The sequence below is a fragment of the Mytilus edulis genome, chromosome 9 (genome assembly GCF_963676685.1).
Source record: "Mytilus edulis chromosome 9, xbMytEdul2.2, whole genome shotgun sequence".
NCBI lineage: Eukaryota > Metazoa > Mollusca > Bivalvia > Mytilida > Mytilidae > Mytilus > Mytilus edulis.
This window is the reverse complement of record NC_092352.1, coordinates 1242562-1268164: the sequence shown is the minus strand read 5'-3', so window position 1 is coordinate 1268164 and position 25603 is coordinate 1242562. Positions and strand designations below refer to the sequence as shown.

The 25603-nt window shown below is 33.9% G+C and overlaps 2 protein-coding genes across 2 annotated transcripts; one reads left to right on the top strand and one right to left on the bottom strand.

Moving 5' to 3' along the window:
* Positions 1 to 3025: 3025 nt before the first annotated feature.
* Positions 3026 to 6787, top strand: LOC139489371 (uncharacterized). Its single transcript, XM_071275681.1, has 2 exons — positions 3026 to 4760; positions 6735 to 6787. Exons 1-2 carry the CDS (start codon positions 3026 to 3028, stop codon positions 6785 to 6787), a joined length of 1788 nt encoding a protein of 595 aa, XP_071131782.1.
* A 944-nt stretch (positions 6788 to 7731) lies between these two features.
* LOC139487433 (uncharacterized) lies at positions 7732 to 13235 on the bottom strand. Its single transcript, XM_071272213.1, has 2 exons — positions 7833 to 13235; positions 7732 to 7796 (listed from the first exon to the last, which is right to left on the bottom strand). Exon 1 carries the CDS (start codon positions 13080 to 13082, stop codon positions 7869 to 7871), a length of 5214 nt encoding a protein of 1737 aa, XP_071128314.1. The 5' UTR covers positions 13083 to 13235; the 3' UTR covers positions 7732 to 7796; positions 7833 to 7868.
* Between the last annotated feature and the right edge of the window lie 12368 nt (positions 13236 to 25603).

Genomic DNA, 25603 nt, shown 5'->3' with positions numbered 1-25603 from the left:
GAATCAACACGATACTATCTAAATAAACAATCGTAATTCAATTATACTGACCTCTTGGTCCGATCAGAAACCATGCTCTTTCAGTTTCGCTTATCCGAAACTAAACAAAAGACGGTCAAAGTTTTGTTTTCTTTTTCATTGTAAAGTAAAGTAATGTATGTATACATGATGTAGACAGCTATTACTCTGTAAATTGTAACTAACACGTAATTATACTATGTAGATTCATAAAAAAAAAATTGCCAATGAAATCTACTAGTTTTATTGGAAATTAACACTATAGGGATGAACCTTAGTGCCATTGTTGTAACATTAAGGGGCTTTGTTAACAACTATTAGTGAAATAAAGTGTCTGAAGTTGAAAAAAAACAACAAAAAAACGAAACGGCGTTTCATTGACATAAGTTATATCTTCCTTTGAAATGACTTTAAACTGACTCGATTTGATAATTATAAGGGACGATACAATGCATAAGCATACCTATACCTGTATTGTTCCGTCTGGTGTTTTTTAATGGTTTGAATACACCGGCACAAAAAGTTGGACACTAGTGGTCACCAGTCACTAGTATATAGGAGAAAATATGACAGTTCTAGCTTTATTTTGTGTCCGTTGGTGATCCTATAACTGTATTAAGTATTTTGTTTTGTATGTATTTTAAGAATTTTATTACTTTTATTATCTGCCTAAGAAACAAATATGGCTATTCATTCAGACGCATCACTTTTAATATTGTTATCCTTCTGTGAAACGAAAATAGAATATACCTTTAAAGTAAGAACAAAAGTATAGTATATGCTTTTTGTTCAATTAGGGCCTCAGTCAGTTTACACAAGAAATCTTATATAATCTTACACAATATTAAGTCTCATAAGACACAATTAACACACAAATACAGTATAAGGTCTTATCACTAAAAGTTTGGTCAATATTTAATGAACACATCAAATATTTAGATCAAATAATCTGAACCAATTATCCCGCTTACACAGACTATTAAATTAGCGTACTGCTTGATTTCCCGCCATTATCATCAATGTCGATGTCAGTGAGAATTACTGCCGCTCTGTAACTCGTTTCTGTCATAGGTCAAAGCACTTAAGGGACTTGGATCAAACAGTTATTCAGGAAATTAGCAGGAAATTCTTTCCTAATTACGTAAAACTGAAACCTAATGTTATCAAAAACATTTCTTCTGTTCGTGAAATACTTTGATTTGACTACAAAATAGTAAGTAATTCCGGACCTTTTTAATTGATTTGTTCATAAAGAAAAAAAAATTACAGATCAAAATTAGTTTGATCCCTAAAACACGGACAAAGACAGTTTTTGACCATTGTTCTACCTTGGTTTGAAACCAGTTGAAATCGTTGTTGTTTTGATCGATGTTTATATGAAATATATAAATAAAGGCAACAGTAGTATACCGCTGTTTGAAATTAACAAATCGCTAGAGAATAAATAAATCCGAGCTACAAACTAAAACTGAGGAAAAAGCATCAAATATAAGAGAAATCCGACACAACAGAAAGAAACATTAAAATATAACACACACAGAAACGAACTATAATATAACAATGGCCATTTCCCCGAATTGGTACAGGGCATTTAAAGACAAAAATGGTTGGTTGAACCTAGTTTTGTGGCTTGCCAAACCTCCCGCTTTAATGGCAATGTCAATTATAACATTAAATTGACAACATTGCACGACAGGACTACAACACAAACAAACGGGAGAAAACATCATTCCAGCCAGTCATATATAAAAGGATTCAATTGCATCTTTTGATTATGGGAAATTTCATTTGAAACTTAACAAGGGACACAATGGGGAAATTAATGTTTAGTCCGACATGTATTAACAAAAATACCGAACTCAAAAGTTAATACTGAAAGTTGGAAGTCCTTAAAATCCTTACGTTCGATTATATCACCCAACGGGACGAATGTCTGCCAAGGTTAATGACACCAATAGCATATAACATATTAGTAGACGTAAATCCGACACTGCAATGACAGAAGTCGAAAATGATGATCAAACAATAACATAGAAAACGATTATTAGCCACCCGACCCCATCAAAAATTTGAAAGTTTCCTGCTACTCTGGACGGGACAAGAAACATTTTTGTATATGTGAAACCCTTCATTTATTCAAAGTAATTATGGCTAATTATGGCTAAGTAAGTTATAACATTAGTTTTATCATAGACTTTAGATTTATCAATAGAGAATTTAGAAAAAGTAGATTATAAATCAAGTCACTACCTCAAAGCTAAAGTGATTAACACTAATGAAATACAAAAATGTATCGGTATAGCTCATGGATACAACTAACAAAACAATCAACATTAACCTAGTTTTTGTATAATACAAAAATTACCATTACAAAATCTTACAACAATAATTAGATAAGTGGTGGTACTACGGTTATTGATAATCATTCCAATAGAAACAAGTTATCATTTATATAAATGTGCAATAACAAAAACGAACTCCAATGAAATAAAAGAACAGAAAGTCCTTTATCAAATGACAAAATCAAACGTTCAGACATAAGCATTTCATAATATATAAAATGGTGGATTAAACCTGGTTTATAACGGACTAAACGTCTTACCTGTGTGTGTGAATATAGCACAGAATTCCATTATATCGACAACAATATGCGAGCAAAACAAACAGTTACAATGGTTAAGATTGTCAAAAATTGGGCTATAACAGTGTGTTATAATCTTTACCATAATTAAAAAAAATACCAAACTGTTACAATAAAGAAAAGAAATAACACATAGACAATCTATATACAACATAAACAAAATTAAAAGACATGATTACAATAAATGACCATAGCACTGTAATTTATTCTGATTCTTTTTAATTTAATGATTTAGTAAGTAGTAAAACTACAATTATAATGAACTCCGAGGAAAATTGAAAATGGAAAGTCCATAAATGGATTTATTTCTATTTTCATTTCCGAATTTGACTGATGAGGGCACGAAACTCTTTATATCTTTACAACATGGATAGCTCACAGCATTTCAAGAAATTAAGATCTTTAACTAAAAAGAAACTACAAACTGAACATCATTTATCTAACTTACAAAATTATATTCAAAGTAAAACTGTACCAAAAGGTTTAAACATCAAAGTGAGTCCCCAGGCACCGGGACATAAATCCAAAAGATTCATGAGCCGTTGGAATGAAATTCTGTTTAACTGTTCAATCCAGCTTCTTCAACTGTTACTTTCTTTTACAACCACAAATTACAAACAAATTGTAAATGAAATATCAGATATCATCAACAATAGTAACATTTCTCGTGACGATTTAGCAATAATTAAACGTCGCCTCGCAGATATTGAACAAATTGAACTATCAAAACATAAAGAAAAACAAAGGAATAAATTTCAAAGAGATAAAATTCATACTGTCCATTTAAATCAGCATATGAATGATATTAATATAACAAACCATAAGATCCCTAGAAAAAGAAAATTTAAAAGACGGAAACAAAAAACTGAAAGCATTGTTGTAAATTTGTCATCTAAAGAACTTACACGTGCTGATGAATCTCTTTTAAGTAAAGGTTTAAACTTCTGTCCTATCCCATCAACTGTAAATAACTTTCAGCTAGACGAAGACCTAGACCAATTCGCTAGACGTTTACGCTTGAAAGATTTTTTCTACAATAGGGGCAAGAAAAACCTTGAAGAAGCCGGATTAACAGATTCAGATACTGACACCAATGAAGAAGTGACCCCCATCCCAAAATTTAGGAAAAAAAGTTCATGGAAACCACCAAAGAGCAAAAATGATAACTTGGAGTCATTCATTAACTACGTGAGGTCTGATATAAAGTCCTGTATAACAAATACAAGAAATTATAATTTATCCAAGTCAGAAAGTATAGCTTTGAAAGCGTTAAAAGATCAAGAGGATATTGTAATAAAACCTGCCGACAAAGGGGGCGCTGTGGTTGTCATGGATAAAACAGATTATATAGCAGAGGGGAATCGACAACTTTCTAACTCCATTTTTTATAAACAATTAACCACAGATCCAACGCTTAATACTATTCGAATGATCAACACCATCCTTCAAGAGATGTTCGACAAAAAGCATATAGACAATGACACCTTTGATTATCTCCGACCTCTTGAGAACGAAGCAAAGGCCGGACGATTCTATATGTTGCCTAAAATACATAAAACGGGCAATCCAGGTCGACCAATTGTGTCAGCGAATAGTCATCCAACTGAAAAGATATCAGAATTTGTAGACCATCATCTAAGACCTCATGTGAAAGAACTACCATCATTCATTCAAGATACAACTGATTATCTCAAGAAAATGGAAAGCCTCAATCCTTTACCAAGCAATACTATACTTGCATCCATGGACGTGTCTTCTTTATATACCAACATTCCACAAGACGAAGGAATAGCAGCCTGTGAAGAGGCATGGAACACTCGTAGTGAAAAAAATCCTCCTACTGAGTGCCTTGTTACACTTCTGAAACTAGTACTGGAGAATAACAACTTCTCTTTCAATGAAAAACACTATCTCCAGATAGACGGTACTAGTATGGGCACAAAAATGGCCCCGTCATATGCCAACATATTTATGGGCCAACTTGAAAAACGCCTCTTGGCTAGTGCTCCATATCAGCCCTTATCATGGTTCCGATTCATTGACGATATTGATTTCAAATGGACAGATTCACAAGAACATCTTAATGAATTTCTAGAACACTGCAACTCTTTCCACCATTCAATAAAATTTACATATGAATCATCTATGGAGAAAATAAACTTCCTCGATACTACGAGTTACATCAAGAACGGAACCATTATAACGGACCTTCACACCAAACAAACGGACAAACATCAATTCCTTTCTCCTAAAAGTTGCCATCCTAAACACTGCTCCCGTGGTATCCCATTCAGCCAGGCATTGCGAATCAAGAGAATATGCTCTACTGAAAATACGAAAAATGCTAGACTTGGACAACTTCGTAAACATCTAGTTGTTCGAGGATACAATAACAACATTATTGATAGCGCTTTCGAAAGAGCAAACAAAACTAGTCGCCAAGAACTTCTTGAGTACAAAGATAAGAATAAAGCAGCTAACAGAACACCCCTTGTACTCACTTACCATCCTGATTTTAAAAATGTGTCATCCATTGTTCAGAAGCATTGGAAAATTATAGAAAATGATTTAAATCTAAAAAAAAGTATTTTCTTCACCACCAGTCATGGCCTTCAGAAGACCTAAAAACATCCGTGACAAATTAGTGACATCTGTATTAACCAAGCAGCCTAATCCATCACCCGGTTGCTACCAACAATGTGGTCGAAGGAATTGTTTGTGTTGTAAAGCTGCCAATACAAGCAGTTCTTTCATCAGCTCCGTTACTAAACAAAATTATACCATCTACTCTAATTCCAACTGTAAAACGGAGAACTCAATTTATATATTAACATGTGACACTTGTGGCATTCAGTATGTGGGAGAAACAATGGACAAATTTAATATTCGGCTCAATAACCATCGTTCATCGTACAAAACCAACAAAAACTGTCCTCTCACAAGACATCTTCGTTCAACGAAACATCCTTTTGATAATGTCACTTTCCAAATTATAGAAGTCAACACCGAATGGGACACCACGGCGAGAAGGAGAAGAGAAAACTTTTGGATCCACCAACTCCACACTTTAGAACCTGATGGTCTTAACGAAAAAGACGAAAAAAGATACAGGAAAGATAAAGAATAATTTAAAACAAAGCATCGTCCTTTTTATCCCGTAATATTGGCCAATGGACGTTGCTAACTTCAACTACCAATTATGTATTTTTAAGGTAGCTAAATCCAAGTGCAACATGTACATTGAGCTGCAAAATTTTCTTATTTTCAAAGCAGCTAAATGCAAGAGGTCATATACATTGAGCTGCAAAATTTTCTTATTTTGAAGGCAGTTCAGTGCAACACAGACGTTGAGCTGCAAAAGTTTCTTATCATCTACATCCGATTTCACCTGGATAGATGCACGCTTGATAAAGCTAGTTGGTCTAGCGAAATATTGCGTTTATTTTCATCATTTTGTAAATATTTTAAACATTCTTATATTTACATACTAAATAGTGTGTTAAAATTACATTGTTAGGCAATCTATAATTTTATTTGTGTAATTGAATTAATCTCTGTACTGATTAATCCACACTCCCATAGATTTGTATGTCATGTGCTGCTATTTATAGGCACTTATATATATATATATATATATATATATATATATATATATATATATATAGATTATTATCTTAATTTGTATATTTAAATGTATTGCAAAACAAGCCTAAAATTTGCACAATTGTGTTGTATTCCCTTATTTTGTTAAGGTTTTAATGAAAATATGACTATGATTAGTTGAGTCTAAAGCACTTTTCGTGGTTTGCCTATATCAGACACGTGCAGAGCCAATTGATATATAAGTACTTGAAAATGTGAATAGTTTTATGACCAACTAATATATTTCAAAATGAATAACCAATTCGATGTATCTCAACTTTGCCTTTTATTGCATTGTATATTGACAAACTCTATAGTAAAGTTATTTTGTATTTCTTATATTTTTTCGTCTTTTTATAAATCAATCATGATGTTGATGACATAAATATAAATATGTGTGTGTATCTTTTTGTTTTATAAAATGTATATATAGATTCTAACACTGCATTGAGTGTTATACGATGTTTATCCACTCGAGCCAGTTAAATTTTCAAATTTAAAACTCGAGGCTTACACGAGATTTGGTGGTGAAATCTGTTTCTCTAAAGATTTTCTAACATTATGCAAGCAAACTTATTCCTTCTTTTCGAATGATCTGCAATAGATGTGTTCTTCATTTGAAAATGCCTGTACCAAGTCAGGAATATGACAGTTCTTGTCCATTCGTTTTTGATGCGTTTTTTTATTTGAAATTGCCATGTGATTATGGACTTTCCAAATTGATTTTCCTCTAAGTTCAGTATTTTTGTGATTTTACTTTTTTCTCTCTTTATGACGTCATCAGGCATGGTCGCCTTTGTTCATGCCGTCACAATAGGAAATTCAGAGGAAAGCAAGAAAATTCGACGTCATAATCGGATTTTAACCAATGAAGTACTAAGATCAAAGGAACTAAACCTTGATTATTTTTTTCTATACAATGGGTGCAGAAAGGGATAAATTGACAAAAAATTAAAGAAATATTGAGTATTTTACGATTATACCATTTTTGTAGGCTTCTTTGCATATTTAATTTATACCCTTGTTCATTGATTTCGAATAGACATATAAGGTAACAAACTTGCAATGGGGAATTCATTAACTTCAAGAGGAGTGATAAAGGGTGCGTAAACAAGGTAAATATCACCTACTATACACGCGCCACCCCTGTAGATTATTGCGTTGCGTTGTGTATTTTATCGTAAGTTATCTAAGGCGTTAAAGATAGAACTACGTCTGCCATTATACGTTTCTATTCAATACAACATAAAGTATAACAATTACGCGACGTCACAAAGATTCGGCCGTACCGCAAAAAGGTACGTTGATATTAGCGCAATTCTTGACATTCTGGGGCCGCAGAAAATGATATTTAACTTAAATTTGAAATACAATATGAAAAATTCGTAAATTGTGACATAAAATGAAATAAAATCATAGTTTTTTCACAAGTCTATATAATAACCGTAGTTAATTGAACAGTCTATACATCCACTAATTTCTCCAGGGCAGAAAAGTTCTCCAGGGCAGAAAAGTTCTCCAGGGCAGAAAGTTCTCCAGGGCAGAAAGTTCTCCAGGGCAGAAAAGTTCATTCACTGTCATCATGTGTACTGCGTATTTCCAACGGATAGAGCTTCACAATCGGACGGTTGGTAATTCCTGTGTCGGTCTTGATAACAGCTGATCGAATGAGTCCATCCTTTCCACGAACTAAATCTTGTACAACTGCTAATTTCCACATTATTCGATTTGTGTCATTGTGTACTTGTACAATGTCACCTATTTGTATTGTTTGTTCGTTTCTTCCAGATGTACGGTGGAATTCACGGAGTGACGTCAGGTATTCGTGTTTCCATCTTGAGCGAAAATGGTTGATTAGTTCATTATTTCTCTGTAGATTTTTATTCAGTTTAACGTGCAAGTCTTCTGAAGTAACACTGTCTATATTCTGTTCCGATTGGTTGTCAAGTCGACGACCATATAACAGGTGCGCTGGCGTCAGCGGTTCGGGATCTTTAATATCAGTAGAAATGTGAGTTATAGGACGATTATTTAGAGTTCCCTCGATTTCGATTACAATTGTATTCAACATTTCCGTAGAGACACATGACTTTCCTAGTATTGCTTTAATTGACTTTTTCGTGAGTCCAATTAGGCGTTCCCAAAAGCCTCCAAACCACGGTGCTCGGTTGGGTATGAATTTCCACTCAGTTCCTTGATCGGCAAGTTTTTCTTGTATTCGGTTGTCTTTGTTTGATCTTGTAATCTTTTCGGCGGCTGCCTTGAAGGTTGTTGCATTATCGGACAACATAATCCTTGGTGTAGATCTCCGAGCGACAAATCTTTTAAAAGCAAGTATGAAAGACTCCTCAGTTAAATCTGTGACTATCTCCAAGTGTATAGCTCGTGTAGCGGCGCAAGTGAATAAACAAATATATGTTTTGCTTAATTCGTTGTGTTTTCCTTTTGTATACAAAGCTCCTGTGAAAACAACGCCGGTTACTGAAAAAGGATAATCGTAGTTGACTCGATCTTTAGGTAGCGGTGGCGGATCGGGTGCGCTATAAGGCATTCCTGATATTTTAATGCATTGAACGCATTTACGAATTTGTGATTTTACGCACTGCCTTATTCTCGGTATCCAATATTTCTGTTGAATATATGCGATTGTACTGTTAAGTCCGGCATGTAAAGTCTTTGTGTGTGCATCCATTACGATTAAGGACGTAAGACTGTGGTGTGTTGGCAATAACAACGGATATTTAGTACTCTCCTTCACAGGTGCGTTTTGTATTTTCCCGGTACAACGTAGTAATCCATTTTTGTCTGTATATAGTTTAAGTTGTCGAACAAGTGGCACTTTTTTCTGTGAAGATGAATTCAAGCTTTCAATTTCATCCTTAAAAGTTTCCTGTTGTACTGTCATTATTAGAACTTTTAATGCTTTACATCGCTCCTCAACACTGATAAATCCGATTGACCGTTTATCTTTTGAATTCCGTATATTCTGTATAAAACGCATGACGTATGCTGTTACTCTAATTGCTTTTTCTAAAGAGCTGTATCGTTGTATATCTATACATGAAATTGTCTGTGTTAAAGCATTTGTACTTTTATCGTCTGTTTTTTCATCGCTAACAGTTATCATCGTGCTGCATTCTTCAATTTTCCTCGTCCATGTCGGCCAATTCCCACGATTTAAAATCCATTGTGGACCGTTCATCCATAAGCTGTTGTTATAAAGTTGTTTAGCGTAAATTCCGCGAGTTAGGTAATCAGCTGGATTGTCATCTGTTGGACAATAATTCCATTCAGCATTCTCTGTTAATTTTCTTATTTCTTTAAGTCGATTTGCTACGAACGGTTTTAAGATTTTTGACGATTGAATCCAACTCAAAACAATTTGGCTATCGCTCCACATATACACATGTTCTGTTGGTATGACTTTAAGAAGATGCGTTGCTAATCTGGCGCCGATAAGCGCGCCCATAAGTTCTAAACGTGGTAATGAAATCGGTTTAACGGGTACTACTCTGTTTTTAGCCATGACGAGGATCGATGAATTTGCTGTAACTAAGTAAGCACAAGCTCCGTATGCTAACTGACTGGCGTCTGTGAAAATATGTAGCGACGTTTTTTCGTTAATTACTCCTTCCGTTAACATTCGTGGAAATACTATTTTGGTAGCCTCCTCGATATCTAAAGCTATTACCTGCCATTTACTTCTCAGTTCGTCGGACAAACATTCATCCCAATCTAACTTTGCTTTCCATAAAGTCTGCATAAACAGCTTAGCTTTCACCGTAATTGGCGTGATTAATCCAAGGGGGTCGAAAATTCTAGACGATGTGCGCAAAACCTCGCGTTTTGTTATCATTCTGTCCTTTTCCATAAATTCAATCTGTTGAAATTTCAAATCATCGGATTCCCTATCCCATCTCATGCCTAAAATTTTGACTATGTCGTCATTGTCGCCGATCTTGTCTAGTCCTGCGACGTTCTGTAATTCCGTACTATTAGAATTCCAAGACCGTAAGTTGAATCCTGCTTCTGACAATAATTTTCTTGACTCAGTGTAGAATTTCAAAAGTGATTGTTTATCTGTAAAACTGGTCAGAACGTTATCCACGTATAAATTTCTCTGTAACTCTGTTGATGTAGTTGACGGATTGTCTCTAAAATGTTTCATTAGCGTGGCGCTTAACATGAATGGCGAGCAGGTGGCGCCGAAAAGTACAACCTTAAACCGGTAAGTAATCAAACGGCTTTCTGTGTCCATGGGATTTTCTAACCAATAAAATCTTGCGACATCTCTGTCATCAACATCTAATTCAATATGCAAAAATGCTTTTTCAATATCTGCTGTAACTGCATATTTGTACATTCTAAAGCGTACTAATATCTCCGTCAAATCAGTCATAATTGGTGGATATGTTGCTAGGCAATCGTTAAGACAAGGACTACTGTCATTTGCTCTACAACTACAGTTATATACTATGCGTATCGGGGTGGTGACTGAATCCTTTTTTACGGGATGATGCGGAATGTAATGAACCTTGTTTGTGCATGTACTTTCATCACATACCTTTTCAATGAATCCTCTTTGTTCTTGGTCTGTAATTATCTCACCATACTTTCGGAACATCTCGGGATCCTTCTTCAGTCGACGAATAACGCTTTCCGTTCTGCGTTTTGCGATGTCTTCATTTGTCGGTAGTTCTGGCGCATTCTCTCTCCATGGTAATTTCGCAATATACTTATCATTTTTCTTCGTAATAGAGGTTTGTAAGTAATTTTCAATTGATTCAGCTAGGTCTGGATCATTTTGTTCTTTAGCGTCAATTCCCAACGATTCAAGCTTCCAAAATTTTTCAAGATCGCACTCTTCTTGTTTGTGACATACTAGTATATTCATCATTGAGAAAGATGCATTACTGGCTCGTGTAGGGACAGGACCGGAAAGTAAATATCCAATTTTCGAGCTAACTGCGGTTGGACCGTTTCCACGCACTATTTTGTCTTGAACTATGTCCCAGTAAAAATCACCTCCAATTAATAAGGATATTTCAAATTGCTCTCCATCCATGACTGGGTGTGCTAATTGTAGACCACGTAAATATGAAAACTTCTGCGTTATTCCTATGTTGTGAGTTTGAAGTGGTGAAGCAATGGTTGGTACAATTAAAACTTTAATAGGAATTAATTCTCCTTCGGTAGACTTAAGATTAATTGTTGTTTTGTCAAGATTTCTCACCTTTTTCGTAGTACTTCCAAATGTAGCTATACTTAATGTTTCAGACCCTTCTTTTTTAATGTTCAATTTAGCTGCTAGTTCTTCGGTTATAAACGAACGCTGAGCTCCCTCGTCAAAGAGTATTCTTGCATCTATACATGTATTTTTGTGAACGACTGGACTGAATGCGGTTTTCAGTAAAACAGTGGACCTTTCTTCGCTAGCGGTATACAACATAGAAGTTTCTGTGTCTACTTTATTTTGCGATTGTTCAGTTTCAATATGATGTTTATTTGAGTACGAGTTCTGTTTACATAATGAAGAGTGATGCTTCCGGTGGCAACACTTACACGTATTCTTGGATTTGCAATCGGCTATTTTATGCTTACCTAAACAATTAAAGCATAACCTCTTTTCTTTTATAATGGCTACTCTTTTATCGTGATCTATGACATCTTTACATTCGTTTGGCCAGTGGTTTCCGTCACAATATGCGCATTGTTTCTTCCGATTCGAGTTAAATGATTTATCTGTTGTGTTTATCGGACGGGTTTTATCTGTAGTTACTCGTTTAACGCCTGTTATGAAATTTGCGCTAGGGGTTGCGGTTGAATACGTCTGTGTATAATCTCCGTATCCGGACTCTTGAATAGAAATCTTTTTACCTATCGCGATTCTAAGCGATTGAATATTCCAACTGTCACTCCCGTTTTCTCGTGTTATATTTTTTCGTACTTCATGCGGTAACTTACCGAGAATCACTGGTATCAATAGCGATCCGTACATGTCCTGACATTGTCCAAGAGACTCTAGACCCCATATGTAAGCTTCTGATTTGTCATGAAATGTTCTCAAACTTTCTAATGTATCATGTGGTGCGGGTATATCAAGTAGTGCTCTCATATATGCATTTATGATTTTATGTGGTTGCCCATAGCGGTTTCTCAATAATTCAATTGCTTTGTGGTAGTTTGGATTTGTCATGGTCAATCCTGAAATTACGTTTGCAGCTTCAAATTGAAGCAATGAGTTCAAGTACGAAAATTTCTGAATGTCAGTTAATGTGTGATTGTGATGAATCGTGGTCTCGTATGAATCCCAGAAATATTGCCATTGTAGAATGTCTCCATTAAAATTGGGAAGAGATAGCTTTGGTAGGCGATGGTTATTACTTGAGGTAGAACTTGATTGAGATAATGGCTGACTTGTGTGAGTAAATGGGTTTGTGTACGGAACAAACTCTGGTGCGCTTGAATCTAGTATCGAAGATGCTGCTTTTGGTACGGGTTTTAAGAACTTTTTAAATTTTCGAATTTTACCCTCTAAATCTAAATAATACTCATCTGTTTCAAGAATTTCATTTGTTATATCTTCTGATTCGACTGCATTTAATATCTGTTCGTCTATAGAGGCTAACGTCTTCTTTTTCTTCTCAATTGCTTCGAGCAATGTTGATACTTCCTCCGTGTCTATTTCTGAATCTCCGATGGCTTCCTCCAGTTTTTTAAAAACTTTTGTTACTGCTGCTTTGTTCCCCGCTCTCAAGGATTTTAGTCGGATGATGTCCATTCTCTCCGTTTGAAGTCACGGCACCAATGTAGATTATTGCGTTGCGTTGTGTATTTTATCGTAAGTTATCTAAGGCGTTAAAGATAGAACTACGTCTGCCATTATACGTTTCTATTCAATACAACATAAAGTATAACAATTACGCGACGTCACAAAGATTCGGCCGTACCGCAAAAAGGTACGTTGATATTAGCGCAATACCATTTTTGTAGGCTTCTTTGCATATTTAATTTATACCCTTGTTCATTGATTTCGAATAGACATATAAGGTAACAAACTTGCAATGGGGAATTCATTAACTTCAAGAGGAGTGATAAAGGGTGCGTAAACAAGGTAAATATCACCTACTATACACGCGCCACCCCACCATGCCAATAAAACCTTAATCAAAATGTAACAATTGTAAATATGACTGAATCAGTAAAATAACAGATCAGACAGCTTTGCATTGACACAATAGATACTTACACAAAAGACACCGACACAAACAACACCGATACTAGCAACACCAACACAATAGACATCGACACAAAAGACACCGACACATTCAGATATATTGATGAAGTTCTTCGATTTGGTACCATAAATTTATATCCTCCACAACTAGAATTTAAAGAAAGAACAAACACGGTATCATCTGTCTAATTTTCAGACAAAAGCGGTCATCTCAGTACCAGAGTCATGACAAACCAAATGAGTTTAATTTTAAAATTATCAATTTCCAAATATACCAAACTTCACCGCATATGGGATATGCATTTTCCAACTCATTCGGTATTTAAGGGCATGCAGCTGCAACTCAGACTTTGTGAAACGTCATCAGTGTATGAGACGAAAGTTGATGAACCAGGAGTATGTCAAAGAACGTCTCGTCCAATTCCAAAAAAAGTCAATAAGAAATATCAAGACCTTGCTAATAAATATTCCATAATTACTTCACAAATAATAAATGATGGTATAGGAAATGACATTTTTATCATCTTAATAACATGTTATACTATTCTTTTATTTGTCGTTGTAAATTATAAGTTTTAATATTTTTGGTTATATCAATTTGACGTGGCTCGATACATTCCGTCATTGTGTTACTGTGCAATGATAACAAATCTTTATTTTTGTCTTCAGTTTGCTTATGTGCTTTGTCTATATGCTTGTGTGTTTTTTTTTATTGACAAATAGGTTTGTTTTATAGTGTTGAAAGATTATGTACCCTTGTGTTGATTCAATGCAAAACATATGTAAAATTTATAGAAAATCCAAAGCCTTTATCCTTGTACTCTCATGTTTGGCAATTCGGTGACTGATAGAGGATTATTGCATGAAGTGCTACCATTAATCCCCTTAAAACAAGTTTATCAAGATAGCTATTGGTTAAAACAAATATAAATATGGACCAAATCAAGTACACCTTTTAGTTTACGCTCGACTGTAGTGACTCAGCACGAGGTGTTTTGGAATTTACAGGTTGCTTAGAACTTTTTGTAGACAATAAACGCTAGCGCATCATAGAAAAGCAAGTGAGTAATCCATGTTCAAAATTTAAAAACAAAAATCTCTGTATTAAAGGCTGTGGATTTTCTGTAAAATCTTGGTTTATTTGCCAAAATTCCTCTTTTCTATTAAATGCAATGACACCGTTAATAACAATGCTTTCTATAAAGTTTCCCCTTGGTGTACGTACAAAACGGCCTATCTCTATTATTCATTTTATTTGATACTATTGCAGTTTTAAAAGTTCGTACAAAAATGGCTACAGAAGGGGACATAAACCTTAAAATTATAAAACAATGTAACTGTTCCCCTATATTTGACATTTTCACCTATTATGTCTCTTTGTTCTTGTTCACATATTGTTGTCAATATAATGGAATTCTATGTAACTGTCATACAAGGGAGATGTTTAGCGAACTTTAAAAAGTAAAATTACAAAAAATACTTAACTCCGAGGAAAATTCAAAACGAAAGGTTCCTAATTAGATTAAAATTGAAAGCACGAACACATTAACCAAATGAACAACAGCTGCCATATTCTGGACTGCTATAGACATTTTTGATTTAGAATATGGTTGATTGAACCTGGTTTTAAAGTTAGCTAGTTGTTTTCCTCTCATAGTTGATGTCCTTCCCTCAGGTTTTGTTTGAAACCCAGGTTTAGTTTTGCTAAATCGATTTTTGACTATTAAACAGGGTTACGTCGGTTGCCTATATATTAATTACAACAGACGTTTTGTCATAATCAAAAACGTATGATAAAAATATTACTTGTAACTATATTAGTTTTTCTTTTATACTTATATAATATGTTTTACAAGTGTTCAATCTAAACTCTAAGCATTATATAAATAGAAATTATTCAAATAAAAAACTTAGAAAGAAATATTGTTTTGTATGACATACTTATACAATCTTTGGTCTTTATCTGAGCATTTACATTTGCTTATTAAATAGCGTTCATTTTTGTACATAAATAAGACCGTTAGTTTTCTCGTTTGAATTATTTTACATTGTCTTATCGGGCCCTTTTATAGCTCACTATGTGGTATGGGCTTTGCTCATTGTTGAAGGCCGTAAGGTGACCTATAGATGTTAATGTCTGTGTCATTTTGGTCTTTTGTGGATAGTTGTCTCATTGGCCATCATAAAACCTCTTCTTTTTTTATATTTACTTCTCTTTGTATTTCGTATTTCATATTTATTTAATAATAAATAAGACCGTTATTTTTCTCGTTTGAATTATTTTACATTGTCTTATCGGGGCCATTTAAAACTCACTATGCAGTATGGGCTTTGCTCATTGTTGAATGCCGTAATGTGACCTATAGTTGTTAATGTCTGTGTCATTTTGGTCTTTTGTGGATAGTTGTCTCATTGGCAATCATACAACATCTTCTTTTTATATTTACTTCTCTTTGTATTTCGTATTTCATATTTATTTAATAATTAAGACAGGGAAATGATCTTGTTTCGAGATAATGCAGCTCAGGCAAATCTATTGTAGTTCAATGAACCACTGCAACTTTGTAAAATAAAAACATCAGCCTGATACACTTTTATTAATACAATACCGTATTATCAGTCTATCTAATTAAGGTAATGGCTGTTGTTCGCTATTGTATTAATAACCTACCAGTTCCAATGGGTTTTTATACATTATCATCATCCAATATATTCACAGTATAAACAGCTTTTATCCCGTGATATCTTGAATAAAATGTTTATTTTAACAAATGACTAGGATTTCAATTATTCTAACGTAATTGATACACTGACTATCTTCATCAAATATATGTATGATGTTTTAGATTGTTATCGTTAAACTTCCAACAAATATGAAAAAAACCAGTTTAATTGTATGGTTAAGTGATTTTGATGATTAATTTAAAAAAAAAACAAAGCAAATAGAAAACTAGTATGTGGAATAAATGGTTCATGTCTTCAATTGTTGTTTAAGAAGTAGGCCTTTACTTGTCTCGCGCATACTCGTTTACCTACTTTGTGATATCAATTTCCTTCGAAGAATAAATCATTTCCTGTGCTCGGTGATTGCATTTCAAAGTTTGCTCGCTATGCAAGACAGTCATATAAGCTGTTCGCCAAGAGAGAGCAAATTTGCGATCACAGACAAAGTTCAGTCGGTAACAGACAAGGTTTGTGTAATAAATACACTTTTGCCAGATGTTCATGACTGGCTGATCTTTGCACTAATTAAGTGCCTTACTGATATAATACGGCTGCCCCGGAGTGTCACTGATATTACATCAGCATTTTAAAACACATATAACCGACTCTGATAGCAGCTCACATTTGTGGCCTGGTCTTTTTTGGAATTTTGTAGAATTAATTATTACTCACTAGTGGTTTCTTTGCTTCTTTGTTTTTTTGGGGTAAGGGGATCAATATTTTGGTTATGTTAACTTTCTAAATCGTCTTTTTCTTGTTTCGTTGTAATGGTTATAAATTATCCTACATATGTTGCCTTGTTATGACGTTCCTGTAATAACTTTACAGTGTATAGTCTCCTAGAAGGGTTTACTTTTTACACATTGTGACGTGGATGGAGAGTTGTCTCTTTGTTCACATGTTCTATTTTTATATTAAAAGGTAAAATATGATGAGTCTGACCCATTTTGAAAATAAAACTAATCATACTTTTTAGAAGAGAAAAATTACAGACTGTGATTACTTCCGCTTTAGCTTGTTCTATTTGATATATTTTCTAGAAGACCATTTATTTTACTTTAGAAATTGTCCTTATAAGCGATAATTGATGATTGAGTTGCGTTGTAATTCCCGGTTAATCTTTACTAATATTCACAGAGAAAAGTCTGGTTTCTTAGTAATGAGCACTTTTATTCGTTTATCTATGATAGGGCATTGTCCGTCTTAATACAAAATTAAAAAAAATGTTGATTACATAAATTGTTATTCAATGGTCATAGATACAATAATAAGAAAAGAAATCAAAGGAAACGACTTTGTTTTATTAGACCTTATGAAAAACAACAGTACACAAAACACAACATGACAAAAACTACGAATCACTATCCCCATAAAAATGTTCATATGCTTTCACTTCAAAATGCAAAAGAAAAGTCGAATATTATTCTCTGCCTTTTTTGACAAATCAATCCAAATCATAGTTTTATTTCAGCAGAAGTTTAGTACACCAGACCTAATTTGGAGGATTATATGAGCGTTTCAAATCAAGAAGTTAGCAAATATTCCCTCATAAACTTAAGTTAACCAAAGTCATTCAACGAAAGCGATGTTACTCATAAGACACATGGTATGATGACAAAGTTTATTATCTAAGGGACAACATAAAAAATAATGAAGGATAAAAAAAACTTAATTCAAATAGTTTAGGGGTGAGGGTCAAAATTTCTGCAGGTTTTGTTTTAATTCTCATCGATGTTATATATATAATTGACATCGATTTTATACATATCCTTATTGGTTCTTCAATTTTTCCCAAATTAAGTTAGGGGGGAGGAAGGGGAGTCAGTGAAAAAAACAATATGAATGAAGTTTTTATCCTTCATTGAACTTTTGATATCGTCCCTAATACATGCACTGAACTAGAATTAACACTTAGTTGTATTGGGTCCCGTGTGTGTACAAGTGTTTTTGTTTATGCCAAAAAGACCTGTCAACGCGGCTTCCGTAATTTAATTTTATACAGTGTTTTTTATTTCTATTTTCATCAAATTTTAATCAACAGTTTAATAAGTCAGTGCATTATTATGGCAAGAGGTATTTGTGAAAGCAATCCTAACCTCAACATTCGAGTTGTAGAAACCGAGCATTCATTCAAAACATCTGAGTGTTCAATTGAATCCATATAGTTGTAAACGATTTTTTTATTATCTTCTTCTCAAATACATTTTAAAAATATTCTGATTATGAACATAGAAATATACCATGTTTCAATCAGTTTATTGTTCCAAAAATGCAAGTCTTCTAAATAGAAACATCTTTCAATTTATCAAAGTTGAAGATACTCGGCTTATTTAATACACACAAAAGATTTTGTATTTAATAATGCACGTTTGCTATAATTCATGATTTTACCTCTTTATTTATCATTTGGAACAAACATTTTCTTGGTAGTAATTTAATAAAAAATTCTGTTTTTGACGTATGTAAAACTTACTTAAAGTTATATGACTGGCCTCGGGGAAACTTTGTCAATATTGCTACAATTTTAGCAAAGAAGATTTCTCCTGAGTTAATCAGAAGATTTTGTAACCTGAGGAATCCGTGTTGACATTCGGCAATCACATTATTGATCATGCTATAATTGACAACAGGGAAAATGCATACCCAAACATCTTAATTGTTTCCTTTTACTTGAGGATATAAAGTTGTAATGGAGATAATAATCCTGCTGATCTTGTCGTGTTGACAGTGTACATAAAGTTGTTTGTCAAAAGGATCAGTGATAGATAGGCAATTTACATCCTAATACTAGAGCGAAGAAAGTACTGCTATAAAGTAAATATCTTCCGTTATACTCTATTCAGAAAGTGATAAATGAAAGGCAGGGTTATTATTTAATCAATACAGACTATTATTATTGATACCCTTTGTAACCGGGCTTTCATATTGTTATGTTTTAATCATCTGTATTTTTTAATCATGGATCATAATAGATTTAAAAAAAAAATAATAAATGTTGACTGATTCTGTGAAATTTAAGTTTTTCTCCAAACAAAAGTAACTAAACGCACATATGAATGTCAGTTCGTGGAAACAAAGGGTCCTCAAAAGGTACTAAATATCAAAGTCTAAAAAAAATATTATTGGAATTGTCGTCAGATCAATAACAAAAAAATCTAACATTGTGCAATTCTTATCTAAAACTCCTTTTTTCTGAACTTTTTGTAACGGTAGACATTGTTTGCCTTTTTGTTAGTGCCCTTCTGTTTCATTGTCACTTAAACCTCATCTTTTTATTTGTTATTCATATAGGGAAACAAAACAAGATACAGTTTATAATTACAATGGTACAGTAGCCCAACAAAACTAAAAGAGATAAGAAAAGAAGTATCTGCTACAATAGGTAAACGTGAATAAAATACACATAATCGCACCATGTATATAAATCATAGATGTCAAACTATCAAATAAGTACGAAAGTGACCAAAAGGGAAAGTCAAAGGCATAGATAAACTGACAACGTAATGGCTAAAAAATAAAAAGACAAACAGACAAATGATAGTATACAAGACACAACATAAAGAACTACGCCACATGAACCCCAAAAAAAACAAAAAAACTTGGGTGATCTCAGGTGCTCCGGAAGGGTAATCAGATCCTGTTCCACATTTGGCACCATTCGTGTTGTTAATGTTATTACAAACCCGGTAAATCGTCTAATTAGGTAGGTCACATTAGTGGTGAAAAGGGAAGTGAATTGTAGTTACGACATAAGGAACATATTAAGCTGGTTCTCGGCTGACTACTCAACTTTGTTCATAGTTTGAATGAAGCGTAATACAAGCGGATTTCAGTTTAGGAACATATCCGATGTTATCTGTGAAACGATTATTCCATAACGGTCAACCAACACGTGATGGCGTCCGTAAAATGTTCAACATTATGTTATTTGTCTTTTGTTTTTGCCATGTTCTTGTCGGTTTATTTCGAGTTTGATAGTCCCTTTGGTATTTTTATTCGCCTCATTGTTAGACTTGTACCTCGATTTTGACATACGTTGGCATCTCAGTATCCGGATGTAGGACAAACGAGACGATTTTAATTTTGAAATTATCAATTTCCTGCACCTAAGTAACAATATATACTACCTTTAACTGCACATGGGATATACATTTCACAGTTTTTTCGGTATTTAATTACTTGCAGCTCTTACTCAGACTTTTTGAAACATCACCAGTGTCTGGACAGAAAATTGATTAACAAATTGTATGTCAAAGAACATTAATATTATGTAACTGCGCACGTGATAAACGATGGTCTTGAAGTATAGAGTAAGGGTACTGGTGTTGGTTTTTTTTATCTAAATAACATGTTATAGTCTTCTTTTATTTGTTTTTATGAATATCATTTAAACTGTTTAGTCTGTATTTGGTGCAACGTAACATCCATTCGACGTGGCTCTGTACTCATACATCCCGTAATTGTGTCATTGTGTTATGTTAAAACAATGTTGTATTTTGGTCTATAGTTTTTGCTTGTGTGCTTTGTCTATATATGCCGTGTTATGTTTCTTAGGTACATTTGACGAGGCTCTGTACGTTTCACTCCATCTTTAGTTTTCTGTGTTTTAGTTTTGCATACTGTTGTCTGTTGGTCGTTTTATGTTCTTCACATGGTGCTGTTAGTTTGTCATTGACATATGAGTGTAAATATTACTTTGGTTTTTAACAGTATTGGTTCATACATATCCTCTCTCCCAAACACACATACAGCAACGCACACTCTTGGAGCGCTGTTGATATAATAGTTAGTTGTTCGATTGGCGACGTTTGTATGCAAGTCTTATAAATATGTTAAGAAATACATTGCTGATGTAAAAAGTGTAATACAGTTATACATTATGTAATTGTTGGTCACTGTTATTGGCTAATTTAATTAGGCTTTTCTACCTCAGGAATAGATAACCTTAGCTGTGTTTGGCAGAACCTTTAGGAATTCGTGGTCCTGAATGCTCTTCAACTTCGTACTCAATTTGGCCTTTTAAACATTTTTTTTCGAGCGTCAATGATAAGTCTTTTGTAGACGAAACGCGCGTCTGGCGTATATATAAAATTTTAATCCCGGTATCTATGAGGAGTTTTTTTACTTCAATTCAATAGATTTTATATCAGGATAGACGGTGGTCACAGTATGAAACGTCATTGTCATGTTTGTGCTCGTGTGTGGTTTTTTTTACTGAGCAAAGATTAACAACCTTTAAGATAGATAAAGAATTATTCATGACCAAATAACTCTACACAATTGTCACGTTTTGTCCTGTAATACGTATTCACGATTCTTTATTTCTCTAATTATTTCCGAAGAACTGTCAGATAATGAGAATTATGGGAACAAATTAAGATACAAGACAGAAACAAATGAAGATGCCACTGAAATAACGTTTATGCTAATTTCAAATATGACTCAGATATTTGTGTTATTTGTTTATGGTATGCATAGTTAAAGGGAGCCACTATTAATGACCCGAAAATATATATCGTGCATTCATATCACAGCACACAAATTGCATAAATATGCCAAACAATGAGGTCCATTTTCGTTCATAAAATGACAGATAAAGTTATAGTCTACTGATATTCACTACTGAGAGACAACTAGCTGATTATATTTAGTAATTGGTATTTAGTTAATTTTGATGTTATCCATATTGCACGTGTCGCATAATAAGTTAAAATGCAGAATAAGCATGTAAGTAGTAATGACGAGATATTTACCTCTTATCAAGGAGTTAGACTTAACACTAAACATATTAGATATGTGGCTTATTGTCTAATCTGGATTGAATACATAGGTTTCGTTTCTCCTATCTATGATGATATGTTGAATGAAAGATTTCAGCTGTATACATAACATCGGCATCAATGTCAAGTACTGTATTACCTTGGTCTTGTATGTTAGTTTATTTCTAAACTCATTGCAATTATATGTTTTGGAGTTTAAAGCGATGTCCATTTTCACTGAACTAGTACACTATCCCTGGTGTAGTGGTTAGTGCATCGGACTACTAACACAAAGGTTCCTGGTTCGATTCCTGTTTGGGATGAAAATTTCAGGAACTCAATTCTCGGTTCTCCCTTGACACCATCTGCGAGTATGGTCTTGAGGAAACGATGATAGCCTGTCGGAAGGGGACGATAAATGGCTGACCCGTGTTAAGAGAGAGCCATATCTCTTGCACGTTAAAGACACCCTTGTAGATTTAGAAAAAGAGTAGGCTAATGCCGCTACAAGGCAGCACTCGCACCCGCAAAGTGGAAAGGGATTAATATAAGTTGCAAAACTTGTTTCCCAATCCACTATAAATAAATATGTTTAAACTAAAACTTTCTTATTTAGAGGCCAGCTGAGGAAAGCCTCCGGTTACGGGATTTTCTTGCTGCGTTGAAGACCCATTAGTGGCCTTCGGGTTGTTGTCTCTTTGACATATTCCCCATTTCCATTCTCAATTTTAATACACGTCTTTATATTTGTAAGTGTAGTTGTTTAGCTCTGTATGATTTGCATATGATAACATTTCATAAATCTTTAAACAGAAATAAATATTATGTAAAGGTTCATGTGTTATGAGTGCCAATTAGACATCTCGTCTTGCAAGTTATAATGTATAAAAAGTTAACAATTACAGACCATTAAAAGCCTAGTAAATTATCTAAACTATCTAGACCATATAAAAAAGAAGATGTTGTATGATTGCCAATGAGACAACTATCCACAAAAGACCAAAATAACACAGACATTAACAACTATAGGTCACCGTACGGCCTTCAACAATGAGCAAAGCCCATACCGCATAGTGAGCTATAAAAGGGCCCGATAAGACAATGTAAAACAATTCAAACGAGAAAACTAACGGCCTTATTTATGTAATAAATATGTAACACATAAACAAACGACAACCACTGAATTGCAGGCTCCCTACTTGGGACAGGCACATACATAAATAATGTGGCGGGGTTAAACATGTTAGCGGGATCCCAACCCTCCCCCTAACCTGGGACAGTGGTATAACAGTACAACATAAGAACGAACTATAAAAATCAGTTGAAAAGGCGTAACTCCTCAGATGGACAAAAATACGTGGCCCGGTACTTATACATCCCGACACAAAAAGACACAATGAACAGATCTGAGAGTACTCGCAGTTATCTGACAGCTAGTTCAAAGCCACTAACAACTAATAAAAAAATCATGCAACTAAAACTAAACTATCAACACATCCAACATCCAATGGATTTAGTGTAAAGACGTCATAAACAGCCAGAGAAAACATGACCTTGTACAATGCCAAGTTACAGGTATCGACAGATTGTAGTTCCATGAATATGTATATTTAGTTAGCTTTTAATTTACTGATAACAAAATCAATATTTATACCAATAAAAACAATATTCAATGATCTTATTACAGTGTTGAATAGGTAACCTTTTAGAATAAGTTTATTTGAAGGAGCGACAAGTTTACATGGATCATTTTTAAATTTCCGGGCACGGTTAACAACATTTCCGTAAAAATAAGGATGTGCTATCCCGTTTGAAATAAGTTTTCTACAGGTGCAACCAAACTTCAAAACCAAATCTGTATATCTATGGAAAATTTTAGTAAAGGTTTTAAGTAATTTATGGTAACATGTTTGGTAATATACTTCCTCACATGTATGGCAGTTAAACGTAATTGACTTTCATATTGTTTTGTATGACTTTAAGAGATGATTACAGCTAATAATTGTGAACTTTCCATTTCTGAGTAGCAACATTCCAGCAGCACCTGCATACGGAGTATATTTCTCCCAATTGATACGATATTCCCGTGATTGCATTTCCTATCATGATTTTCTTGATAGAGGGTTGCTGCTCACAAGGAAGCTATTAAACCAAGAGTTCCAAATGGAGAAATTGAAATCATCCCTTCGTAAATTTTACGGACGCTATCACGAGTTGGTTGACCGTTATGGAATAACCGTTTCACAAATGATATCGGATATGTTCCTTACGTTGTAACTACAATCCCCTTCCCTTTTATGAATGTGACCTACCGAATTAGACTATTTACCGGATTTGTTATCAAATAAGCAACACGACGGGTGCCACATGTGGAACAGGATCTGCTTACCCTTCCGGAGCACCTGAGATCACCCCTAGTTTTTGGTGGGGTTCGTGTTGCTTATTCTTTATTTTTCTATGTTGTGTCATGTGTACCATTGTTTTTCTTTTATCTTTTTTCATTTTTAGCCATGGCGTTATCAGTTTATTTTGGATTTATGAGTTTGACTGTCCTTCTGGTATCTTTCGTCCCTCTTTTACAGGATCTGCGTTACTTAAAAATAAAATGAAGTCTATAACGTTTTGTATAGTTTTTGTTTATTTTGTAAAAACGAACTGATTGATGTTTTAATGGATTTAACTCAATCAAACATAGTGTCTTATTTGGCTTTTTCTTTCTTCGTCCATATTCTGATATGTTAGTTCTTCAACATAATCCAAAACTATATTCATACCAAGTTTGAGTGATATATTGACGCTATTTCAGTTTAGGCCTGAGAGAAATAATTGTATCTAGGTTCTCATGTTTAATTCCTGTCGGTTCTCTTGTAATAACGTGACTGGAATTAGGAGTGTAAGATACGATAGGATGAAATTGGGTCTGGAGAAAAAATAATACTTCAGACATACTGTCTTTGGAGTATAAAATTTTGGTAATTGTATGAATGGTGTCAATTTCTATTTTTGGAAACACCCATCTGAAATAACAGTTACAAACTTGTAAAAGAAATGAAAAGTATCCATTCATGGTTTGATGTGTTTTTAAGCTATAACTTTGGTATTTGATAAGTAACTTTCCTTTTTTTTTTCATTTTCCTTGGAGCTAGGATTTTTTTATTTTTTTTATATCATTTATAACGTTTGATAAAGTTTATGAGTTTATGATTTCGATACATTCCCTTTTGCATGTATACATTAAATTCGATTATAAAGATATATGTTTGTTATCATAATTACAGGTGTCTAATCAAAATTGCCATGACGTGAAAATTCAAATTTACTGAAAATTACAATACAATATCATGCGATTGGTTAAATTGTGACACAGTATACTTATAATGGTAGTTATCCCCTCACTGGCAATGCAAATAAAATTATATGAAATTTCAAACAGAATATTGAATTATTTGTTGTTGTAGCATTTCAAAACAATTTGAAAGTTAATACATCTAACTTGTTTTCTGTCCAATTTGTATTTTAAATGGCTTCATGAAAATGATCTATCGTAAAGTTCGAATGACAATCAATACAGAAATAAGCCTG

Excerpts from the sequence above, each read along its gene's own strand:
- LOC139489371 (XM_071275681.1), top strand. The coding sequence starts at position 3,026 with ATGGATAGCTCACAGCATTTCAAGAAATTAAGATCTTTAACTAAAAAG. Across the intron at positions 4,761-6,734 it reads TAATGAATTTCTAGAACACT|ATTCTAACACTGCATTGAGT; the intron begins GCAACTCTTTCC and ends ATGTATATATAG.
- LOC139487433 (XM_071272213.1), bottom strand. The coding sequence starts at position 13,082 with ATGGACATCATCCGACTAAAATCCTTGAGAGCGGGGAACAAAGCAGCA.